General features: G+C 50.8%; 2 protein-coding genes across 4 annotated transcripts in view; both read left to right on the plus strand.

Moving 5' to 3' along the window:
• The window catches only part of GLIPR2 (GLI pathogenesis related 2), a 20,097-nt gene extending 8,890 nt beyond the window's left edge, over nt 1-11,207 (plus strand). The window contains exons 2-5 of one of the 3 annotated variants that reach the window (XM_024762973.1): nt 1,137-1,245; nt 1,601-1,704; nt 3,499-3,576; nt 10,597-11,207. In XM_024762973.1, coding sequence (XP_024618741.1) covers nt 1,137-1,245; nt 1,601-1,704; nt 3,499-3,576; nt 10,597-10,757 — 452 coding nt within the window. In that variant the 3' untranslated portion in view covers nt 10,758-11,207. The remainder of the gene's footprint in view (nt 1-1,136; nt 1,246-1,600; nt 1,705-3,498; nt 3,577-10,596) is intronic. The other 2 variants (XM_024762974.1, XM_024762975.1) reach the window with 2 other exon arrangements.
• Nucleotides 11,208-15,827: 4,620 nt separating this feature from the next.
• Nucleotides 15,828-17,772, plus strand: CCIN (calicin). The gene has a single exon (XM_024763058.1). The coding sequence runs from the start codon at nt 15,915-15,917 to the stop codon at nt 17,679-17,681; it is 1,767 nt and encodes a 588-aa protein (XP_024618826.1). The 5' UTR covers nt 15,828-15,914; the 3' UTR covers nt 17,682-17,772.
• The last annotated feature ends 2,781 nt before the right edge of the window (nt 17,773-20,553 follow it).

Consider the following 20,553-nt stretch of genomic DNA (forward strand, 5'->3'; position numbering starts at 1 on the left):
ATTCCTAAGGCTGCGCTCTGCGCCTTCACAATCCTAGCCTGACCAGCTCCTGTCCAGACATCTGTGGGGCCTCAAATCAGGGGTCACCTTCCTGGTCTCCCAGACCATGTTAGGCTGCTTTTCTGAGTTCCTCTTGACCTGCACCTTGGCCCTACCACACTGTTGGCTAGTGTCTGTTTACAAGGCTGTCTCCCTTCTGTGTGTGAGCTCTTTGAGGGCAGGACATGTCTGATTTGTCTCTGGACCCCCAGCGTACAATATGGGACCTCGCACAGAGGAGGCACTCAGAGAGCAGATGTACAGAGGGATGGGTTGGGACTGGATGGGTGATGGATGGGTGGTTGGATGTTGATGCTTAGATCATGAATCAATAGGTGGATGGATGAGTGGTGGAGAGATGGATGGAGGATGTGGGATGGATGGGGTTCCATTTCAGATCCGAACTGAAGTGACCTCTGTCCACTACTGACCTGGCCTACCCTTGGCTTCACCACTTTTTGGCCTTGCTTTTTCTGAGGTTGTGACCCAGTTGGACACAGGCCCCACCTCTTCCCTCACCTGCAAGCCTGAGCCCAGCTGATCCCATCCCACCACCGCGTTGTTTCCCACACTCTCCCCTCTCTCTGCTTCCCAATGCTGTCCTACCCTGGTTGGTCCTCTTCTCTTCATCTGTCCCTCTCTCTCGGGACAGTGCAGGCACCCCTCCACCCCAGCCAGGCCTGTTCTCTCTGGGCTCCCACCTCCAGTCCCCCTGACCATGCACTGTAGGTCCGCTCTGAGCTACCCAGTCTCCTTCAAACATTTTCTTGCAGAAGTCCTGCTGCTTCCTGTCCTGCCTCCCACCATCTGCTCTGCACCTCCAGCCCATCCCCCACTCAGCAGCCAGCAGGGTCTTCCAGAAACACAGCTCTCCTCAGCTTACTCCCCCGCCCCCATTCAGTCGCTTCCCATTGCCTTGGATAAAGATCCAAATGCCTAACATGCCCCATGGGGCCCTGCGTAGTCCAGGGGGCATCAATGTGCAGAGACCGGGGCAGCAGCCTGGGCACGTGGCCTGAGGTTTGAGCTGGGCTTTGCTCTGAAGCCTGCTGGCTCTTTTCTCCACGCTGAGAGTCTCCATCTTGAAATCATTGCAGCTTCCAAGCAGTTTAATGACGAGGTCCTGAAGGCCCACAATGAGTACCGGAAGCAGCATGGCGTCGCCCCCCTGAAGCTCTGCAAGAAGCTCAACCGGGAGGCTCAGCAGTGAGTCCGCCCAGGGCCCCGGGCAACTCGGGCCCTTCCCGGTGCTGCCACTGCTGCAGTCCCAGATGGGCTCTGGAAGGCAGGAGGGATGTGGGTTGGGGGGCAAATACAGCCAGACTTGAATAACCACTCTGCCACTTACCCAGGCAGGTCCCATTGTTCCTCTGAGCCTGTGTGTTCCTCTGTAAAATGGGACTGGAGTGGGGGCTTAGACGAGTTGCAGGTGTGATGCTCCCGATTGCCTCTGCGAGCCCAGGGCAGGGAAGGAAGTTCAGCCACACCAGGTTTAGGGCTCCTACTCTGGGGGCTTCCCTGGGCCGTACTCGCTCTAAGGAAGCACCGTGGACTCCGGCAGGTATTCAGAGGCCCTGGCCAGCACGAGGATCCTCAAGCACAGCCCGGAGTCCAGTCGTGGCCAGTGCGGGGAGAACCTGGCGTGGGCATCCTATGATCAGACAGGTGAGTCGTTTCTCGGCTCTCCCCGCTCCTGCCTGAGCCGGGCCTAGGACATCCATCATGCACGCCCCTCCTGGCCCCAGCGCCCTCCGTGGTGTTGTCGCCGTGATGCAGCCACAGGCCCAGAAAAAGGGAAGAGAACCCCAGAGCTGTCTGTCTGCTCCCAGGAGCTGACTGCAGCTCACCACAAGGTCTCCGATGGCCAGCTCAGGGCCAGGCCTGTGCTGGCTGCCAGGGACACAGAGATGAGTCAGACTGCCCGGCCCCACCCACCTTCCAGAAGAGCTCCCAGCAGAGTGAGGGCGGGGAGACAGACCGTTTCTGTGCTGAGTCTCGGCCTGACCCTGCGGGCCCTGAAGCATCCCCGGCTTCAGAAGGACTTCACGTTCCTCACGTTTTTCTGGAAATATTTACAGTGCTTGTGTATTAACTTTCTTCACGAGAAAAAATGCAATAGAGCTTTTTTCCGTGCTGGAAAAAGTAATAATAATGGGAAAGACAATTTCTCATCCAAGGTCACAGCCTGGAATGGTGGTCCCACCACACTGACCGAACATTCTTGAGCTTCCTGGCTCTGACAAGGCTGTCGTGGCTTTTTAGGAAAAATGCTGGAGAGAGCTACCTCGTGCTCTGAAGCTTTCTCCAAACTCCCGTGGGAGAATGACTGCTCCCTCCCTGGCCTCACATTCCTGGGAGCTCCCTGGGGCAGAGTCCCTCCAGGAGAAGTGTGCCCTTGCTCCCTGGCAAAGCAGGAGCCTGAGGCCCGCAGCCCCTCCCCAGGCTCAGACTGTGGGCCTTGTCGGGGAGAAGGGAGAGTGGTGGGAGAGAGCCAGCAGGAGACAGGGCTCCTCGCGCTGGCTCCCTGGGGGGCTTTGAGTAAATCTGCTACCTTCCCTGGCCCCAGTTTCCCCATCTCTACAGAGAGGGGTTGGGTAGGACATCTCTAGGGCAGTGGTTCCCCACCCTGGCTACACACTGGGATCTTTTGTGGAGCTTTCAAAAAATACTAGTGCCTGGATCTCTCCTCCGGAGGCACTGATACGGTCAGCCTGTGGCAGGCCCCAGGCATCAGTAATTTTGAACATCTCCCCAGCTGCGGCCTCTGTGTAGCCACTGTTCTCAAAGGGCTTGCTCCTCAAAGTGTGGTCCACGGATGAGCAGCAGCCCCTGGGGACTTGTTAGAAATGCAGACTCAGGGCTCCACCCTAGATCTTCCAAGGTCCGAATCTGCATTCTAACGAGAGCCCCAGGTGATTCGTGCACTCATTCAAGTTCAGGACTTACTGCTCTGAGGTCCAAGGCTCCTAGCTCTCTGGCCCTGAAGTCAGCCGCTCCCAGGGAAATGCTGTGACCAGTGGATGCTCCAGGGGAGTACCCTTCTGCCTGCAGTGGAGACCCTGACCCACCGGCCCAATTACATTTCCTCCTGTGGGTGTTTCAGGAGCCAGACTTGCAGTGGGGTGAAGGTGTGGTCTCCCGGAAACTCAGAGCATCATTAGAAGCCCTTGGAGTACGTTGCATTCAACCCGATTGTACAGAACGGGGCAGGCCTTGCCCAGGATTACACAGTGAATTAGTGTCAGGGCAGGGACACAGATGCTGGTCCCCTGACCTCAGGCCAGGGCCCTTTCCAACCCCTAACAAGGCCCTCCCCGCAGCCTGGATGTGCTCACGGGCAGAAGTCCCCATGTCAGCTCGTTGGTGCTTTATGAGACGTCTAACTGTGGGATGGGTGCTTTGGGGTTAATGGGAGGAGATGGAAGGAATAGGGAGTTTTAAACTGTCTCTTCCATACAGGAAAGGAGGTGGCTGATAGATGGTACAGTGAAATAAAGAGCTACAACTTTCAGCAGCCTGGCTTCACTTCCGGGACAGGTGAGTGACATGGTCACACCAGTGACCCGGCCCTGCGCTGGGTTGCCGTTTGGGTCTGACTTCAGAGAGGAGCTAACCCTAAATCAATCATTTCTCTCCTGTTTCACCTCTTCCATATTTCTCTGGTTTGACTTTGCCCAGAGCGCAAAACCCTCTTTCCCCAACACCTCTCCCAACACACACACACACACACACACACACACACACACACACACACACACCCCTCCATCTAAGAGCACCCAAGCTGCCGATTGTCCCACCAGCTCAAAGCTCTTCACCTGACTGGAGTGTGATATAAGGAGGCTGTGGATTTCAAAGGTCGCTGAGTGTTCCTTTCCAGGAGTGATGCCTCAGCGCTTTTAACCTGTCATCCCGCTTCTGCTCCAGCCTGCTCCCCAGCAGCCAGAATATTCTAAGACCCTTTCTGCCCACGCTGCTCTCCTGATTAAGCTGCCAGTGGCTTCCTGGGGCCATCGAGAAAAGGGCCAAGCTGCTGGCTCTTCTGGTCTGAGCTCCCTCCTCCCCCCACACCCTCACATCCTTCCTCTCTGCACCTCACTACTCACAGCCTCCCAGGCATTCTCCCTTCACGTTTATACTCAAGTTTGTCATTCAGGAGAACCTGGAATGCAGAAAGCTTGGATCTAGTCTCAGCTCTGGCACTATTAGTTGTGTGAACTAGGGTCGACTCCCTGTTCTTCCCTGTCCCCAAGGGAGAGGGACAAGGCAGAGGCCTCTATGGGACGTTCTGAGAGCCGGTATTTAGATGCAGGGAACTGGCCACGGGACCATCAGCCTTTGCATAGGCCTCCCCGGTGAGCAGTAAATGGTTAGCTTACTAAGCCCCGGGCAGCTGCTCCAAGCTCTGGGCTCCCCCCTGCCCCTCAGCAGCAATCACCAGGCTCCTGTCTTTCCTCAGGACCGACTCACATGTACCCAGGGCCCGGGATGGGTTGGAAGGGGCTGTGAATTTCTCTGACCAGAAGGCACCAGGGAAACTGAAAAGGGGGTTCTCTGTCCACCCCCCATTCCTCTACCCCACCCCATCCCACCCATGGATGGAGCCACTTACGGCTTCTTACCCTCTGGAGGCTTCTTCAGAAGCAGGAAGTGACATGTTCTCAGAGCCAGTCACCGTTTCCTGTGGTTTGTGCTCACGCCTTTGGGCAGGGGTTCTTGCAGTCGTGTGGGGAGAGGTAGAAGCGTCTGCCCTGTGGGGCAGGACAAGGAGGCCACTGTCAGGCCCTGAGTGAGAATTGCTGGTTCTGTGGCAATTAGATTTGAGAGGTGAGGGAGGGAACAGTGACAACCTCCTACCAGTGATTAAGGACGTGTAGGCAGAACCTGGTCTTCTTTTCATAAAGATCAGTGTCCAGAAGACGTTATATTTCACAGCATCTGGACGTCCTTTTCCGTTGAGCAAGATTCTTGGGCAATCAGACATGTGTCAGAGCGAGTGATTGGCGTTGCTCGTGTGTGCACGCCACTTGACAGTGAAAAGCATCTCTGCCTCCATGGCCACGTAACCCTGCAACACCATTTGAAGGTGGGGCTTTATTCCACCCATTTGCAGAAGAGAAACTGAGGCCCAGAAAGGGGAAGAGACTTCTGTTTCCCTTCTATCCTCAATCTGATGCTTTTTACATGACCCCTGCTCCAAGGTGGGAATCTCTCAAGTGTCAGAACTGGAGATGGGACTCAACTTTCCGTGACCACTGACCCCCTGTGATCCTGTCTGTTGCCCCACATCTCCCAGCCCTAAAGAGGAAAACCCCAGGGCCTCCAGCCCCTATGCCATCCCAGGTGCCAGTGGACAATGCCTGGGTCACACAGAGCCTGATCCTCAGACAGGAGCACAGCTTTGGGTGGTGATATAAGCGGGGCTCGCAATACCGTTAAAGATGCTTGGGCCCATCCCCCATGAGTCAGCCTCCCCCAGAGCTGCTTCTTGTTGCACCATGGTTCCGGGGTTCCCTGACCTGAGTCCATGTTGCAGGTGCAAAGGCCTTTGAAATATCCTGTAATCTGTCCCTACCGCACCCCACCTGGGTCTAAGTCTTGTGATGAAGGACACTGTTCTATGCTTTGTGCTGAGCGGAGAAAAATAGCTTCCTGCAGTCCCTTTATGTTTTCTTTTAATGAGTAGGCTTTGTTTATTCTGAATAAATAATACTTTTATATGACATGAAATTTGCAAGCTGTATAAGGTGGAAAGTCTTCCTTCCGTTCCTGGCCTCCAGCGCTTTCCCTCCCAACCAGTAATACCAGTTTCTTGTGGATCATTCTAGAGATGTTCTGAACCAACAGTTGTGTAAATGCTCTCTTTTCCCTTTTTTATACTCTGGTGTCAGATAGATGATCTGTTTTGCACTGGCTTTGTTCACACAGCAGCTTGGCAGAGATTGTTCCATATCAATACAGAAAGAGATTTCTCTTTCTTATGCATTATTCTCTTGCAAGGATGTACTGTAACTTATTCAACTTGTTTTTCAAATGCATATTCTAGGAAGTTTGGGTCCATAGCAGGAAAGAGGATGTGATCCCTTTATGAAAAAAAAGGAAAAAGAAGGAAGCTGTTAGTAGTTTAGGGTTAGAAACCAGTGTGTATCTGATGGTTGCTAAGGAAGTTGTGTCCTTTAATTCATCTCTAAATACCCAGGCTTAATTATCTCTGTGCAGACAGAAACCTCTCCAGTCAGAAGAAGGATTACTTAGTCTCATCTATTTGGAATAGGCTTCCACGGGCATTCACACTGCTGGTGCGCATGTGGTGTCTGTAATTATTTTCTTGGCAACCAGTGGATAAATGGCAGCTCTTCCTTGTCTGGGTGACGGAGAGAGTGGGTGGGTCAGTGGCCAAAGCATGTGGTCTCTTGGAGAAAAGCCTTGTATGAAAAAGGGCCTGAGCCTTAATGAAAAGGCAGTCTAAGGGACTTCTCTGGCAGTCTAGTGGTTAAGACTCCATGCTTCCAATGCAGGGGGCTTGGGTTCAGTCCCTGGTTGGGGAACTAAGATCCCACATGCCTCATGGTGTGGCCAAATTAAAAAAAACAAAAGAGAAAAGAAGAAGAAGAAAAGACAAGACAGTCTATAGAAGCAGTGACACCTGCTGACAGCCTGGAGATGAGAAAGAAACGTGACTCAAAAGTGTAAGGACCCCCCCCCCCAAAAAAAGTGTAAGGACCAAGGGTGAATTGGAAAGTAGTGTTTCTTCTTTTCTGAGGTGAGAATCAAAGTGTATTGAGCAGCAGTTAACATGAGCTTAAGGATAAGTGGTCAGGATGCATAATTGTACTTAGTGTTTGTTTTCTTTTAATTCTTGCTTTGATTGTATCACATCAACCCTACTGATTAGTGTTTATGTTTGCTTATTTTCATAAAGAATTTAGTAAACTCAAATCTTTTAGGGATGTAGACAAAGAAATAAACTATACCTAAATTTCAAAATTATAAAAATGGAGTTCATTTATAGGGGGAAACAACACAATTTAATTAATGAAGGTTTATTTAGTCCTTACCAAATACAAGACACAATGGGAAATATCAACTCTGTCTCTTCCCTGAATGGAAGAGTGTGGGTACCAGCCTGTCTCTTTCCTTCCTTCCTTTCTTCCTCTTTCTTCCTCTTTCTTTCCCTTTCTCTTTCTTTCTTTATTTTGTGGTGAAATACACAACATAAATTTACCATTTTAACCATTTTCAAGCATACAGTTCAGTGGGATTAAGTACATTCATGCCGTTGTGCACTCATCACCACCATCCATCTGCTGAACTTTTTCATCATCCCAAATTGAAACTCTAAACCCATTAAACAATAACTCTTGTCCTTTCCTACCACCCCCAGCCCAAGCCTTGGTAACTACTATTCTACTTTCTGTCTCCATGAATTTGACTATTCTACCTATATAGGTAAGAATCCTACAATATTTATCCTTTTGTGTCTGGCTTATTTCACTTAGCATAATACCCTCAAGGTTCCTCCATGTTGTAGCATATGTCGGAATTTTATTTCTTTTTTAAAGCTGAATAATATTCCATTGTGTATACATACAACATTTTGTTTATCCATTCATCTGTCGACGGGCAGTTGTTTTCTTTCCCCCTTTTGGCTGTTGTGAATAATATTGCCATGAACACTGGTGTACAAATATTTGAGTTCTGCTTTCAGTTCTTTTGGGTGTATGCCTAGAAGTGGAATTACCGGATTATACGGTAATTCTGTATTTGATTATTTTAGGAACTGCCATACTGTCTCCCACGGTGGCTGCACCATCTTACATTCCCATCAGCAAAGCAAAAGGGATCCAATTTGTCCCCATCCTCACCAACATTTGTTATTTGGTTTTGTTTTTTAAATAATTTCCATCTTAACAGGTATAAAGCGGTTGCCTTCTTTCTTTCCTAACCAGCCACTGGAAGCCTAGCTACTCTGATCACAATTTTCCTCCTTCCCTCTGTCTCTTCCTTTCTTCATCAGATATTAATTGGGCATCTACTATGTGCCAAGCCCAATGGGCAATAAGACAGATATGGTGCCTGCCCTCAAAGAGGAAATATAATCTCTTAGGGGTTGTTTTCGAAAATGAATGCCATTCTGTGACATGCCATTCTGTAAATATCCCATTGACCTGTCAAAGGATCTCTATGAGAAAGGTGCAAAGGATGAACTCCCAGTCTCTACTCCCAGGAGACGAGAATTTATGGTCATTGAGCAAAGAGTATGTTACAGCATCAGCTCTTTGACCCCAAAGCAGGAGGGGAGTTAGAAGCTAAGCTATGTTAGCAGTTTGAAAATACCAGTGAGTGAGGGGCAGGCGGCCTGAACAGTGAGAGAATGATGCTGGGAAGCTTTGGCAAGCCACAGAAGCACCTGGAGGGGCAGGCAGTAGCTTGAGAAGGAACTGGGCTATTTGGCTCAGAGCAGAGGGAACTGAAGGAGGCTCTAACTTGTCAAGGTCTCAAAGAGCTCAAACTGTAGAAAGCCTGCATTTCCAGTGGTGCCAGAACTTAGTCCAAGATGGTTCTTCCATATGCTTTTCATTCATTCACTCATTCATTCCATTCATTCATTCAACAAAGGTTTATTTTACATTTTCCATGTGTCAGGCTGTGCCAGGGCACTGCATGTACTTTGATGAATAAATCAATTTGGTTCCTGCCCATGTGGGGCTCATGGCCTAGTGAAGGAGCCAAACAATTAGCAAATAATCAAATATATCATTGCAGATGGTAAGAATGATACGAGGGGGAAAATGATGTAATAAGACTCTGGGGAGGGAGGTGTTCAGGAAATAAGAGTAATTGTGAAAGGCCTCTCTGAAAAAGTGACTCTTTTTTTTTTTTTTTTTTTTTTTTTTTTTTTTTTTGGAGCTCACGGGCCCAGCCGCTCCGCGGCATGTGGGATCCTCCCGGACTGGGGCACGAAGCCGTGTCCCCTGCATCGGCAGGCGGACTCTCAACCACTGCGCCACCAGGGAAGCCCCTGAAAAAGTGCCATTTGGGCTGACACCTAAGGGACAAGAAAACGCTGGTCATCAGAAGAGCGTTGCATACAGCGGCCAGTGTGTGCAAAGGCTTTATAGTCAGAAATAACCGGATGTGTTCAAGGAATGGAAACGAGGCCACTGGGGCAAAGCATTCGCTCTCGTTTTCGGTACGACTAAACAATGGAAGGATTTTTAAGCAGAGAAGTAAACAGATATGACTTATGTCTCAAAATGATCACTCTGGCTATGTCAGTGGAAAGTGAATTGAGGCAGCAAGTGTGGCTTCTGGAGAGCCAGGCGAAGGCTGTTGCAGTGGTCCCAAGTGAGAAAAGTTTGCGGTTGAGACCACGGTTTGGGGAGTGGATGGACTAGAGATGTATTTTGGAGTTAGATTCTTCAGGATTTTTTTTTTAACATCTTTATTGGAGTATAATTGCTTTATAACAAAGTGAATCAGTTATACATATACATACGTTCCCATATCTCTTCCCTCTTGCGTCTCCCTCCCTCCCACCCTCCCTATCCCACCCCTCTAGGTGGTCACAAAGCACCGAGCTGATCTCCCTGTGCTATCCCTGTGCTATGCGGCTGCTTCCCACTAGCTATCTATTTTACGTTTGGTAGTGTATATACGTCCATGCCACTCTCTCACTTTGTCACAGCTTACCCTTCCGATTCTTCTTCAGGATTGAATGATGGGTTGTTGTGGGGAAATGAGCAGGAGGGAGGAATACAGAGCCACCCTGAGGATTTTGTGCACAGCGGTACCAGACGTGGAAATGGGAGGGACCAAAATCAAGAGTGAGGTTTGGGCAGGTTAAATTTGAGAGGCCTGTGACTCATCCAAGTGGAAATGTCAAGTAAGTAGTTGTGTTTGGAACACAGAGGAGAGGTTTGGGCTGGAGAAAGAAATTTGGGAGCCAGGGAAAGATGAAATTGCCTGAAGAGTGCAAAAAGAAAAGATAAGAGAGCCCAGGATTGAGCCTTGGGAAATGCGGGTCCTCCAATATTCACAAGTGAGATAGAGGAGGAAGAGGAAGAGGCAGTGACATGGGAGGAATGCCAAGTGAGGAAACCAAAAGAGGAGAGTCCTTTGAAAAGTGGAAGAGTCGACTCCATTAATGTTCCTGAGATGTCAAGTAAGATGAAGACAAAAGGTGACCATTGGGAAGGAACATGGAGATCATTGGTGACCTTGAAGAGTACAGTTTGGGGGGAGGGGTGGAAGCAGGTGCCAGGTAGGGTGGCATCCTAATTGTTGGGGTCTCTGGGCTTTGCCATGATCTCTGGGAGACCATGAAACCTTTGGGCATCAGAGAGTGAGATGAGTAGGGTCTTCGTGGCTGACTGAGAGGACCTGACGCATTAGAAAACTGGTCAGTGTTTTGTGTCTCCTTCCTCTGATTGGTGGCTGAAGATCAAGCCTCTCACAGCATGGCAAGACGGCACAGGGGTTCAAGAGTCCCTTAAAACATCATTCTCCAGGCTTTGCTAACTAATCTGTTTCCTTCTCCCCATGACTGCTCCCCTACAGGACATTTCACTGCCATGGTATGGAAGAATACACAGAAGATGGGAGTGGGGAAGGCATCTGCAAGTGATGGGTCCTCCTTCGTGGTGGCTAGATACTTCCCAGCGGGGAATGTCGTCAACCAGGGCTTCTTTGAAGAAAATGTCCTGCCTCCAAAGAAGTAATTTGCCCAATGTAACGGGAAGGTGGCAGACTTAAGAACTTGGATTTGAAGTGCCTAGAACAACAAAAACTCAGCTGTGTGTCTGTCCCTGTGGGTGTGTGTGCTTGCTTGTGTGATGCTATGAGTCTCTTGAGCACACGCTCGGTTTTACAGTTCTGCATGAATTCATTCTTACCAAAGAAATGAGCATATGAAGGCTTTACCTTGGTGGTTCCCTAGACTACAATTATTTGGACTTTGGGTGGGGGGGAATCAATTTTTAAACTTAAAAAAAATTTTTTAAGCAAACTCCTTTTGTACCTTTCTTACTTATAATATCCGTCCCTGGATTTTCTGTATTCCAAATGTTTGTGATGCTGAGAAAATGAAGTTCATTTTATGTGACCTTCATGCATTGTAATCTACTTTTGGTAGATATTTAAGAATATTAAACCCTCATCAAATGTGACACAAGATACAGCTTTAAACACATAAATATAAAGCAGCTTCCATCGGAAACACGGGGTAGGCAGGGGCTCCATTTCACAGAATTACTGAGATTTCTCCATTGTAAGCCATGATGTCATCTGCACGCCTCCTGGAATTCTCTGGTGGGATTGCCAAAGAACAAATGGAGAAAAAAGCTTTACTTCCTTGCATTTTTCTACCTTCCACCGCCCCTTGCCCACCCACCACCCTCCCTTTTTTCTTAAAATCCACTGGCATTTCGGAGTTCAGTATGCCCCCCAGCACCACCTTGGTTTCTAGGGAGCTGGGCTAGGCCTGCGATTCACCCATCCCCCACTCAGCCTGGTGGCCCAGGGCCTGTTCTGGGAGAAAGCCCCTCACACCGCCTGGGCTCTTGGCCAAGCAGCCTTGGAGGATGAAGTCAGTGAGCGTGGGGGTGAGCGTGAGCTCACTCAGGGCCCCCGGAGGAAGCCCTCCAGCCTCTGCCCTCCCCGCAGCACACAGGGTGGGAGCCCGGGGCGTGTTCCTGGCAGCTGTGGCCGCAGCTGTGTTGCTGCTCCCTCCAGGAATGTGTGACAGGCCCAAATGTTCCGGGGAGATGTCTCCCATACGGGGGCTTAGAGTCGCTAATTTAGTTCTGTGTTTTGCCTCAAAACTACACAAAGTCCTCTTGAATAACGACTTCACGTGGTCCATGTGGGAGGGACCAACCCAGGTGCCAAGCTGTGTGTCCCTGAAACCGTGGCATCTCCAGCTGGTGAGATAGGCAGGGCTGGGAGTCTGTGCAGGCCAGTCTTTGAAGGTCTCTGTGGCACTGTGAACACAGGCTCATTCTGTGCCCTTCATTTCACGCAGGGATATTGATAAAAATCTTTTTTGTTTGTGTAATATCTTACTCCCATGTGATTCATGCCCGATTCTTTATCAATGACTAAGGTAATCCATAACTCTGAGTTCCCATCTTAGGTAACTCAAGATTCTGAATACCTCCAACCTCTCCCCTGTAGACCGTGCTCCTTAGGTGGCTATGTTTTGAATCACGTGACCTACCATCACACAGCTGACTGGTCTAGAGTGGACATGTGATCCAAGGGCAGCCAATCCCTAGGCTGGCCATGGACTGGGAATTTGAGCCAAGAAATATGGAGAGAATTTACCAGTAGAACTGAAAAAATACGGGTGCCACGAGTTTGAATTAAGGCCACGGCAAGCCAAAGCTATATGCAAGCCCTGTTATGAGTTGGAAATATATAGAAGTGAGAAAGCCAGTTGTCAGAGGTATAAAACAGGTGGAAATACGGAAAGACTCTTCTTGACCTTTCTAGTTCCAGGCCAAATCTGTATCTTTAAAACATACCCTTCATTTTCTTCAGGGCTTCCCAACAAGTTGATATATCAGCTGATGGTCCCCAGAAGATTAGAATATTAGAGTCCCCTCCCTTAGGGAGTTTCTGTGAACAGAAAATGCTGAGCTGGGCAGGAAGCTGAGGATGGATGGAGTAAAGAGACCCAGCTGAGGGCCTTGAGATGAGGTCTTATTCTGGCCACACCTGGGCAGCTACCACGAACAACACAAACTCAATGACCAGTCATTGAATTTCCTGGGGCTCCTAGGGACACACTCTACCCAATACACACATACATAATGAGGTGGTGGACACTGGCAGGCTGCCAGCCTCTTTAGGCTGGAGTAAGGAACAAGCTGACCAGGGGAGATTTACCAGGCTGAAGACAAGCCAGACAAGAAAGCTGGCTGAGCGGGTGGGCACAAATCTAACTTCTTTAATGGATTTCTTAAAGATGGCAACTCCCACAAGTTCAACAGGAGAAGACAAGCCAGATTGCCGGCTCTCCTTTGCAGCCAGAGGGCAGAGGAAGGAGCTGGGAACCCCGGCTCCCAGCCCTAGCTCTGTGAACTGAGTTGGACGAGCCCCTTCCCCCTTCTGGGCCCCAATTTGTCCATCTGTACAAGGTCTGGCACATGGAGTTAAGTCTACTGGATGCTCTCAGGTCTCCATGACAGCCCATAAGCCCAACTTTCTTAACTGGAAGGAAGCATCTGATGAAAGACCTTCCCTCCACGGTGTTCTGGGACCTGAAACAAAAACAGAGGGGCGTGGCCACCTCCTCCACCAAAGTGGGTGTGCGGGCAAAGGAGTGGTGAAGCACCAGGGCCTGACCCTGGGTGGGCAGGCCTGGAAGCCAGTGGGAGTGACAAGTGTCTGACAGCAGCACCAAGAGACCTCATCCTCCTCTTGCCGCCCCTCTCCAGAGATCAGAGCTGGAGAAGCAATTAGAGCTCAATTATCCTCACAGGGAGAGAACGGACCGGGTGGGATTCACCTCAGCCACACAGCTAGTCTGTGGAGGGGCTGAAAGCCAAGCTTTGTTCCTTTGGGGAAAACAGAAAGTCTTAGTCCTGTGCAGACACATATCTCCAGAGACTGAGTGCCTCTAACCCTGAAGACATCAAGGTGAACAAATTCAGCATTAAAAGGTAGGTACTTTAAAATAATTTTCAAATTAAGAAAAAGCCAGGTCTGGAATGAAAGGATGAGGGGGAGACAGTGAATGATAATGAGAACTTGACTACACCAGGGAGGGAAAGACCTGGCAGGCTCACATTCCCCAGGCTGCAATGACGGTTTTCCTAGCAGGGACGCTAAGGACGGCCTGAGGGTCAGGACTGGGGCTCAGGGCCCAGGTTGGAGGAGATCAAGGACGCGGCCCGAGGCCAGGTCCTCTCTGCACGACCACGCCAAGGCCGCCAGGGTCTGCGTGTTGAGCCCCTTCCTGGGAGCCCCCAAAGGCTGGTCCGGGTGGGGCCCGCAGGAGCCGGCCCTCCTCCGTGGGAGGCTCCGACTGGTCCTTATCCCCTCCTGGGTACAGCCGCGCCTCGGGAACCCCGAGGGACCCACGCCCGCTCGGAGGCGGGGAGTGCAGTGGACGTGAGAGCTGGCCGAGCCCGCGAGCACCCCACCCCGCGGGGCGCCGAGGGGGACGCCCGGTCTGGATGGCTCCTCTCTGGCCGCCCGGCCCTGCGTCCGCAGTCTGGGGCTCAATGCCCGCTTCTGGAAAATGGGCACACTTGTGTTTTGTGTTGATCGTAGGAGGCCCGGCTACAGGGAGGAGGGGATGGGGGGCGGTGCGCCGCTCCCAGGCGGGAGATGACCCTCTAGCGCCACCGCGTGGCCGAGGGAGCGCATGGAGCCCGGCCGGAGGGGATGGGGATTGCAGACTTCCCAGCCACCGCAAACTGAGAACCACCACAAGGGTTTTCGAAGGGAGCAGCCAGCCAGGGACGCCGGAGCTTGGCGAACTGGTGTAATATTAAAGTAATGGCGGCTAGCAACTTTTGAAGGTTTGTTACGAGGCAAACACTGTGCTTAACACTTCTAGTCCTTTTCTCTTGGAAACTCGTATTCATCTTTTTTTAAAAGTTAATTAACTTATTTATTTTTGGCTGCGTTGGGTCTTCGTTGCTGTGCGCGGGCTTTCTCTAGTTGTGGTGAGCGGGGGAGCTACTTTTTGTTGCGGTGCGCGGGCTTCTTATTGCGGTGGCTTCTCTTGTTGCGCAGCACGGGATCTAGGGTGCACAGGCTCAGTAGTTGTGGCGCACGGGCTTCGTTGCTCCGCGGCATGTGGGATCCTCCCGGACCAGGGCTCGAACCCGTGTCCCCTGCACTGGCAGACGGACCCTCAACCACTGCGCCACCAGGGAAGCCCTCTTATTAGTCTTTGAAGCAGGTACTATTATTATTCCCATCTCACAGAGGAGGAAACTGAGGTTTAGAGAGAAGTCCACACTTGATGGAGAGAGCAGACCCATCACAACCCCCAATATTTTACAAGCTAGAGACTTGGAAATGTGGAGAGAATGTCTCAGTTTTCGGTGGAACTGAAATAATCAGAGCTTTGAAGGTTCCCCCCAGTACACAGCTTACTCCTGTGTCCCTGCTCCTGAGAGTGGCCTCTGCCTCTCCCTCTATTTTATAAAGAATGGTATCTGTAACCACAAAGGTCAGAAGCCAAAGGACAGAGCTTTTCTTCTCTGATATCCAGGAGCCTTGGCAGAGGAATGTGCCTTGGGGCTTGAGAATCAGAGACAGAGGAAAGCTGAGTAGTTACGAGCATCCTGGAAGGGAGGGAAAACTCCTATATTACAGAAGGCCTGGGTTCCAGGCCCTGCTCTGCTTCCAACTGGCTATGTGATCTTGGGCAAGTCCCTTCTCTTCTCTGGGCCTCAGTTTCCCTCCTGTACAATGTACATTCTTCTAGATGATCTAATAATCCCTTTCCTTCCCCCCACTCCCGGCCTTCCTAACCCTCTCCACACCACCCCTGCCCAAACTGGCTCTGACATTCCGGAAGCAGCCCTGAACTGAGGTTGAAGGTCCCAGGTGGGAGTTGTGACCCATCTCTGAGTTTCCTCCTGAGTTCTAGGCCCTGACACTAGGCCCTAGCAGGGCATCTGGCCTTGGCAGCTCATGGCCATCAGAGGGGAGAAAAGCCCTGTGCCTCTGAGAAAGACCTCTGGGGGCCCTGCATTGTGATAACCTCATCCACTCTGTGACATCATCCTTTCTCCCACCCCCGCTCCTCCCTGATCAACTGCTCTGCAAACCACCATCAGTCTGAATCCCAAAGGCCTGAGAAAGTCTGTTCTCCAGGACCTGCTGCTGATCTCCTGCCTCAGCCAGCAAGAAGCACCATGAAATTGGAGTTCACCGAGAAGAACTACAACAGCTTCGTGCTTCAGAACCTGAACAAACAGAGAAAACGCAAAGAGTACTGGGACATGGCCCTGACCGTGGACCACCATGTCTTCTTTGCACATCGCAATGTGCTGGCCGCAGTCTCTCCGCTGGTGAAGAGTCTCATCTCCAACCACGACATGAAGACCACTGATGAGCTCTTTATCACCATTGACCCCAACTACCTGAGTCCGACCACGGTGGACCAGCTCCTGGACTACTTCTACAGCGGAAAGGTGGTAATCTCAGAGAAGAATGTGGAGGAGCTGCTTCGTGGGGCCCAGTATTTCAACACACCACGCCTTCGAATTCACTGCAGTGACTTCCTGATTAAGTCCATCCGCCGTGCCAACTGCTTGCGCTACCTCTTCTTGGCTGAGTTTTTTGAGCTCAAAGAGATATCAGACTTGGCCTACTCTGGCATTCGCGACAACTTTCACTACTGGGCCAGTCCTGAGGCCTCCATGCACTTCATGCGCTGTCCACCTGTCATCTTCAGCCGCCTGCTCCGAGATGAAAACTTGCATGTGCTCAACGAGGACCAGGCTCTCAATGCGCTCATCAATTGGGTGTACTTCCGGAAGGATGAGCGGGAGAAGTATTTCAAGAAGTTCTTCAATTACATCAATCTTAATGCTGTCTCCAACAAGACGCTGATGTATGCCAGCAACAAGCTGATGGGCATGGAGAACAGCTCAGCCCACGCAACCCTGATTGAGAGTGTCCTTGTGGACCGCAGGCAGGAGAGGCCAACCAGCCTGCTGAGCTACCAGCGGAAAGGGGCCCTGCTTGATTCGGTGGTCATCCTAGGTGGCCAAAAGGCCCACGGCAAGTTCAACGATGGAGTGTTTGCTTATATCATTCAGGAGAACCTGTGGTTGAAGCTCTCAGAGATGCCCTATCGGGCAGCAGCACTTAGTGCCACCTCTGCTGGTCGCTACATCTACATCTCTGGTGGTACCACTGAGCAGATTTCAGGGCTGAAGACGGCTTGGCGGTATGACATGGATGACAACTCCTGGACCAAGTTGCCCGACCTGCCAATTGGGCTTGTCTTCCACACCATGGTGACCTGTGGGGGGACAGTGTACTCAGTGGGTGGGAGCATTGCCCCAAGGAGGTATATCTCTAACATCTATCGCTATGATGAGCGCAAGGAGGCCTGGTACCTGGCAGGGAAGATGAGCATCCCTATGGACGGCACAGCCGTGATCACCAAGGGTGACCGGAACCTGTACATTGTCACTGGGAGGTGCTTGGTTAAGGGCTGCATCTCCCGGGTCGGGGTGGTGGACTGCTTTGACACCAACACTGGGGACGTGGTCCAGTGTATCACCTTCCCCATTGAGTTCAACCACCGGCCCCTGCTCTCTTTTCATCAGGACGACATCCTCTGCGTGTACAGCCACCGGCAGAGTGTGGAAATCAACCTGCAGAAGATAAAGGCCAACAAGACAACTACCTTAGTGCCTCTCTTGCCCAACAACTGCCCCTTGGATGTGTCCCATGCTATATGCTCCATTGGAGACAACAGGGTGTTTGTATGTGGAGGTGTCACCACAGCCAGTGATGTCCAGACAAAGGACTACACCATCAGTCCAAACGCCTACATGCTGGACCAAAACGCAGGTGAGTGGAAGACCCTGGCCCCCCCACCAGAGGCCCTGGACTGTCCTGCCTGCTGTCTAGCCAAGCTACCTTGCAAGATTCTTCAAAGGATTTAAATGGCTTTTTAAGTGGGAGAATAAGCAAATGCATTATTATTCACAATTTAATGAGAGAGAGAAAGAGAAGAAGATGGCCTGTTGGTTCCTTCTTAGTCTTTGTTTGGCCCTAAAGGTGGAGATGCTGGGCTACAGCTACCCCCAGTGGGGGGAAATTCACGGCCACTCTGTCACTGGAGGGATCCAAGCTGAGGCTGGAAGAGTCCCTGATGTGTGGGATCAAGGCATCTCCTGGGTAGTGGCTCCCAGTAGGTGGAAATTCAGGGCTACCCCGTCACTGGAGAGATCCAAGCAGAGACTGGAAGGGAATCCCTGGTGGGTGAGATTGAGGCATCTCCCAGGCACTGGCCAAGGTGATGTCTGGAAGGCCCCCTATTCTATACCCCTGTAGTCACCTTGCGGGCATCTGCTAGACTGACAGTTAAAGCATTTACTTAGAGTTGTGAAGCCTCAGACTCCTCCAACACTCATTTCCCTTGAGTCTGCCTAGGAAGGCAGGGGAGGGCCAATCTCAGGTCTGGGAGAGGAGCCTCCCGGACTGGGGAGAGGGAAGGCAGTGTGAGCCAGGCTCAGGGATGCGGGCAAAGGGAGTGGGGTTGGGATGGGAGGGGAGGCAGGGTTACTTGGCTGTTGTGTTTGGCCACGCAGCTATGGTGTGTTTGTGTCTCATTTGTGGGAAAGTTGGGGGTTTACTTACAATTGTTTCCAGTAAACAAGGTTCATTGGGAACTTTCTCCAGGAATACAAGTTCTGAGGAGCTGGGGGTGGAAGAGAGGTGAGTAATGGGAGAGAAAAAGGAACCTGCATCTCTGTTGGAGAGAAGATTGGCAATAAGGTGATGGGATGAGAGACAGGATGGTGTAGCAGTTAGGGGTCTGGACACTGGGGACAGATGGCCTGGTTCAAATACCAGTTCCATCACTTACTGGGTAATCCTGGGAAAGCTGTTGACATCTCTGTGCCTTAGTTCCCTTATCTGTAAAAGGGGGACAATAAGAGCGCCTACCTAACAGGGTGATGTGATGTGCAAAATGCCTAGGACAGTCCCTGGCATATATTAAAGTGCTGTGGGAGTACTTTTTAAAAAGAAAAAAAAGAGGAGTGAGGCAAGGGTCTAGGTTCTTGGGTCTTTATATTAAGTTAGGTTCCATAAAATGTTCTTTGAGACTCCCTACCTCAAAGTCTTAGTGAGCTCTCCTCAATTCTAACTCCCTCTTCCCTTTCATTCGTGTACTTGCATATAATCCTCAACAATTTAGAAGAAACTGACTCAACGATGGACGTCCTCGAACACTATATGTAATCCTCATTCACCCATTCACTCGTTCATTCATGAATTTACTTGTCCACTCATCAATTCACACACACACACAAACACACACACACGCCAGTCACTGGGGCCTCTCTGTGCAGGTCCCTGTGCCAGTGTGTATTACACTTACAGCATGGCTTATTTTGGACTCACTACATACATAAAGCCCCACGAAGCTAGTGGCGACTGTATTATACAGTGCAGGATACTTTACATATCCTCATGGTTCAAATCTGCTCCATCCCCTGCCTTTTCCCACTCAGTCCTACTCCACCTGCCTCGAAGCATCTTCCTGACTTCGCTGACAGGTGGCCTCCCTCTTCAAAGCCTACCCCTCTGCCCAAGTCTTACTTTCCTCCTTGCAGGCAAGGACCTTGGACGTCACAGCTGACACGCTCTCCCCTGGAACTTCTCCCACGTTTCTCACTTCTCCAATCCTGGGCAGCCCCCGCCTCTGCTCACTTCATTGTGTCCCCCAGCTGGAAGAACAGGGTCTTAGAGACCCACGCAGCTAAGCCCAGCTGCCCCGTCAGCACCCCAGCAGGCTTGGCTGACCCCAGAGTCACCTCTTATGACACCAGATGCCATTCCCTAGTGCTGATTCTCCAACCTTCTCTGGTGTCCTGGGGCCTGGCCCTTCCGTTCTCTTTCTTCTCAGCCACTTACCTCTCATTCTGCCACCAGAACTCCAAAGAAATAGAGGTCAAATTACCTAGCACCATAAACAATCTGTTATCCCCCAGAGCTTCTGCTTCTTTTCTGCACCTCAGAGGAAGAGGTGTCCTTCCATGATTCAAAGCTGACCCCTCGCTGTCTCTCTCTTTTTTTTTTAAAATAAATTTATTTATTTTAATTTTTATTTATTTGTTTTTGGCTGCGTTGGGTCTTCGTTGCTGCGCGCGGGCTTTCTCTAGTTGCGGCGAGCAGGGACTACTCTTGTTGTGGTGCGTGGGCTTCTCATTGCGGTGGCTTCTCTCGTTGCAGAGCACGGGCTCTAGGCACACGGGCTTCAGTAGTTGTGGCTCATGGGCTCAGTAGTTGTGCACGGGCTCAGTAGTTGTGGCGCACGGGCTTAGTTGCTCTGCGGCATGTGGGATCTTCCCGGACCAGGGCTCGAACCCATGTCCCCTGCATTGACAGGCGGATTCTTATACCACTATGCCACCAGGGAAGCCCCCCTCCCTGTCTCTCCATTCTGTGACCTCACAACTTTTCAGGCTCCCCAGTGCCCATCTCTCTCCACATCCCCTTCCTGATGTCTTCTCTTCATCCCGTAAAGGTTCTCCTATCAAGGTTCTCCTTCTCTGAAAACAAACCCTCCTCAGTTCTGAGGTCTGCCTCTTGCTGTGTATATCTCTCCTCAGCTGAGCTTCCTAAATGTTGCTTCTGCTCTCTGGCTCCAGACCAATCTCTAACCCACTCAGTCTGGCTTCTGTTCCCACCATGCCACCAAACTGTCTCCTGATGACACTGTCCTCTGTCTTTTTCTCAGCATTCTTTCTTTTCCTTGCAGTGCTGGACAGTATTGGGCACTCCCATGTGCGGCACAATCACTAGAGT

Source organism: Neophocaena asiaeorientalis, unplaced genomic scaffold, assembly GCF_003031525.2.
Source record: "Neophocaena asiaeorientalis asiaeorientalis breed wild unplaced genomic scaffold, Neophocaena_asiaeorientalis_V1.1 scaffold449, whole genome shotgun sequence".
Taxonomy (NCBI): domain Eukaryota; kingdom Metazoa; phylum Chordata; class Mammalia; order Artiodactyla; family Phocoenidae; genus Neophocaena; species Neophocaena asiaeorientalis.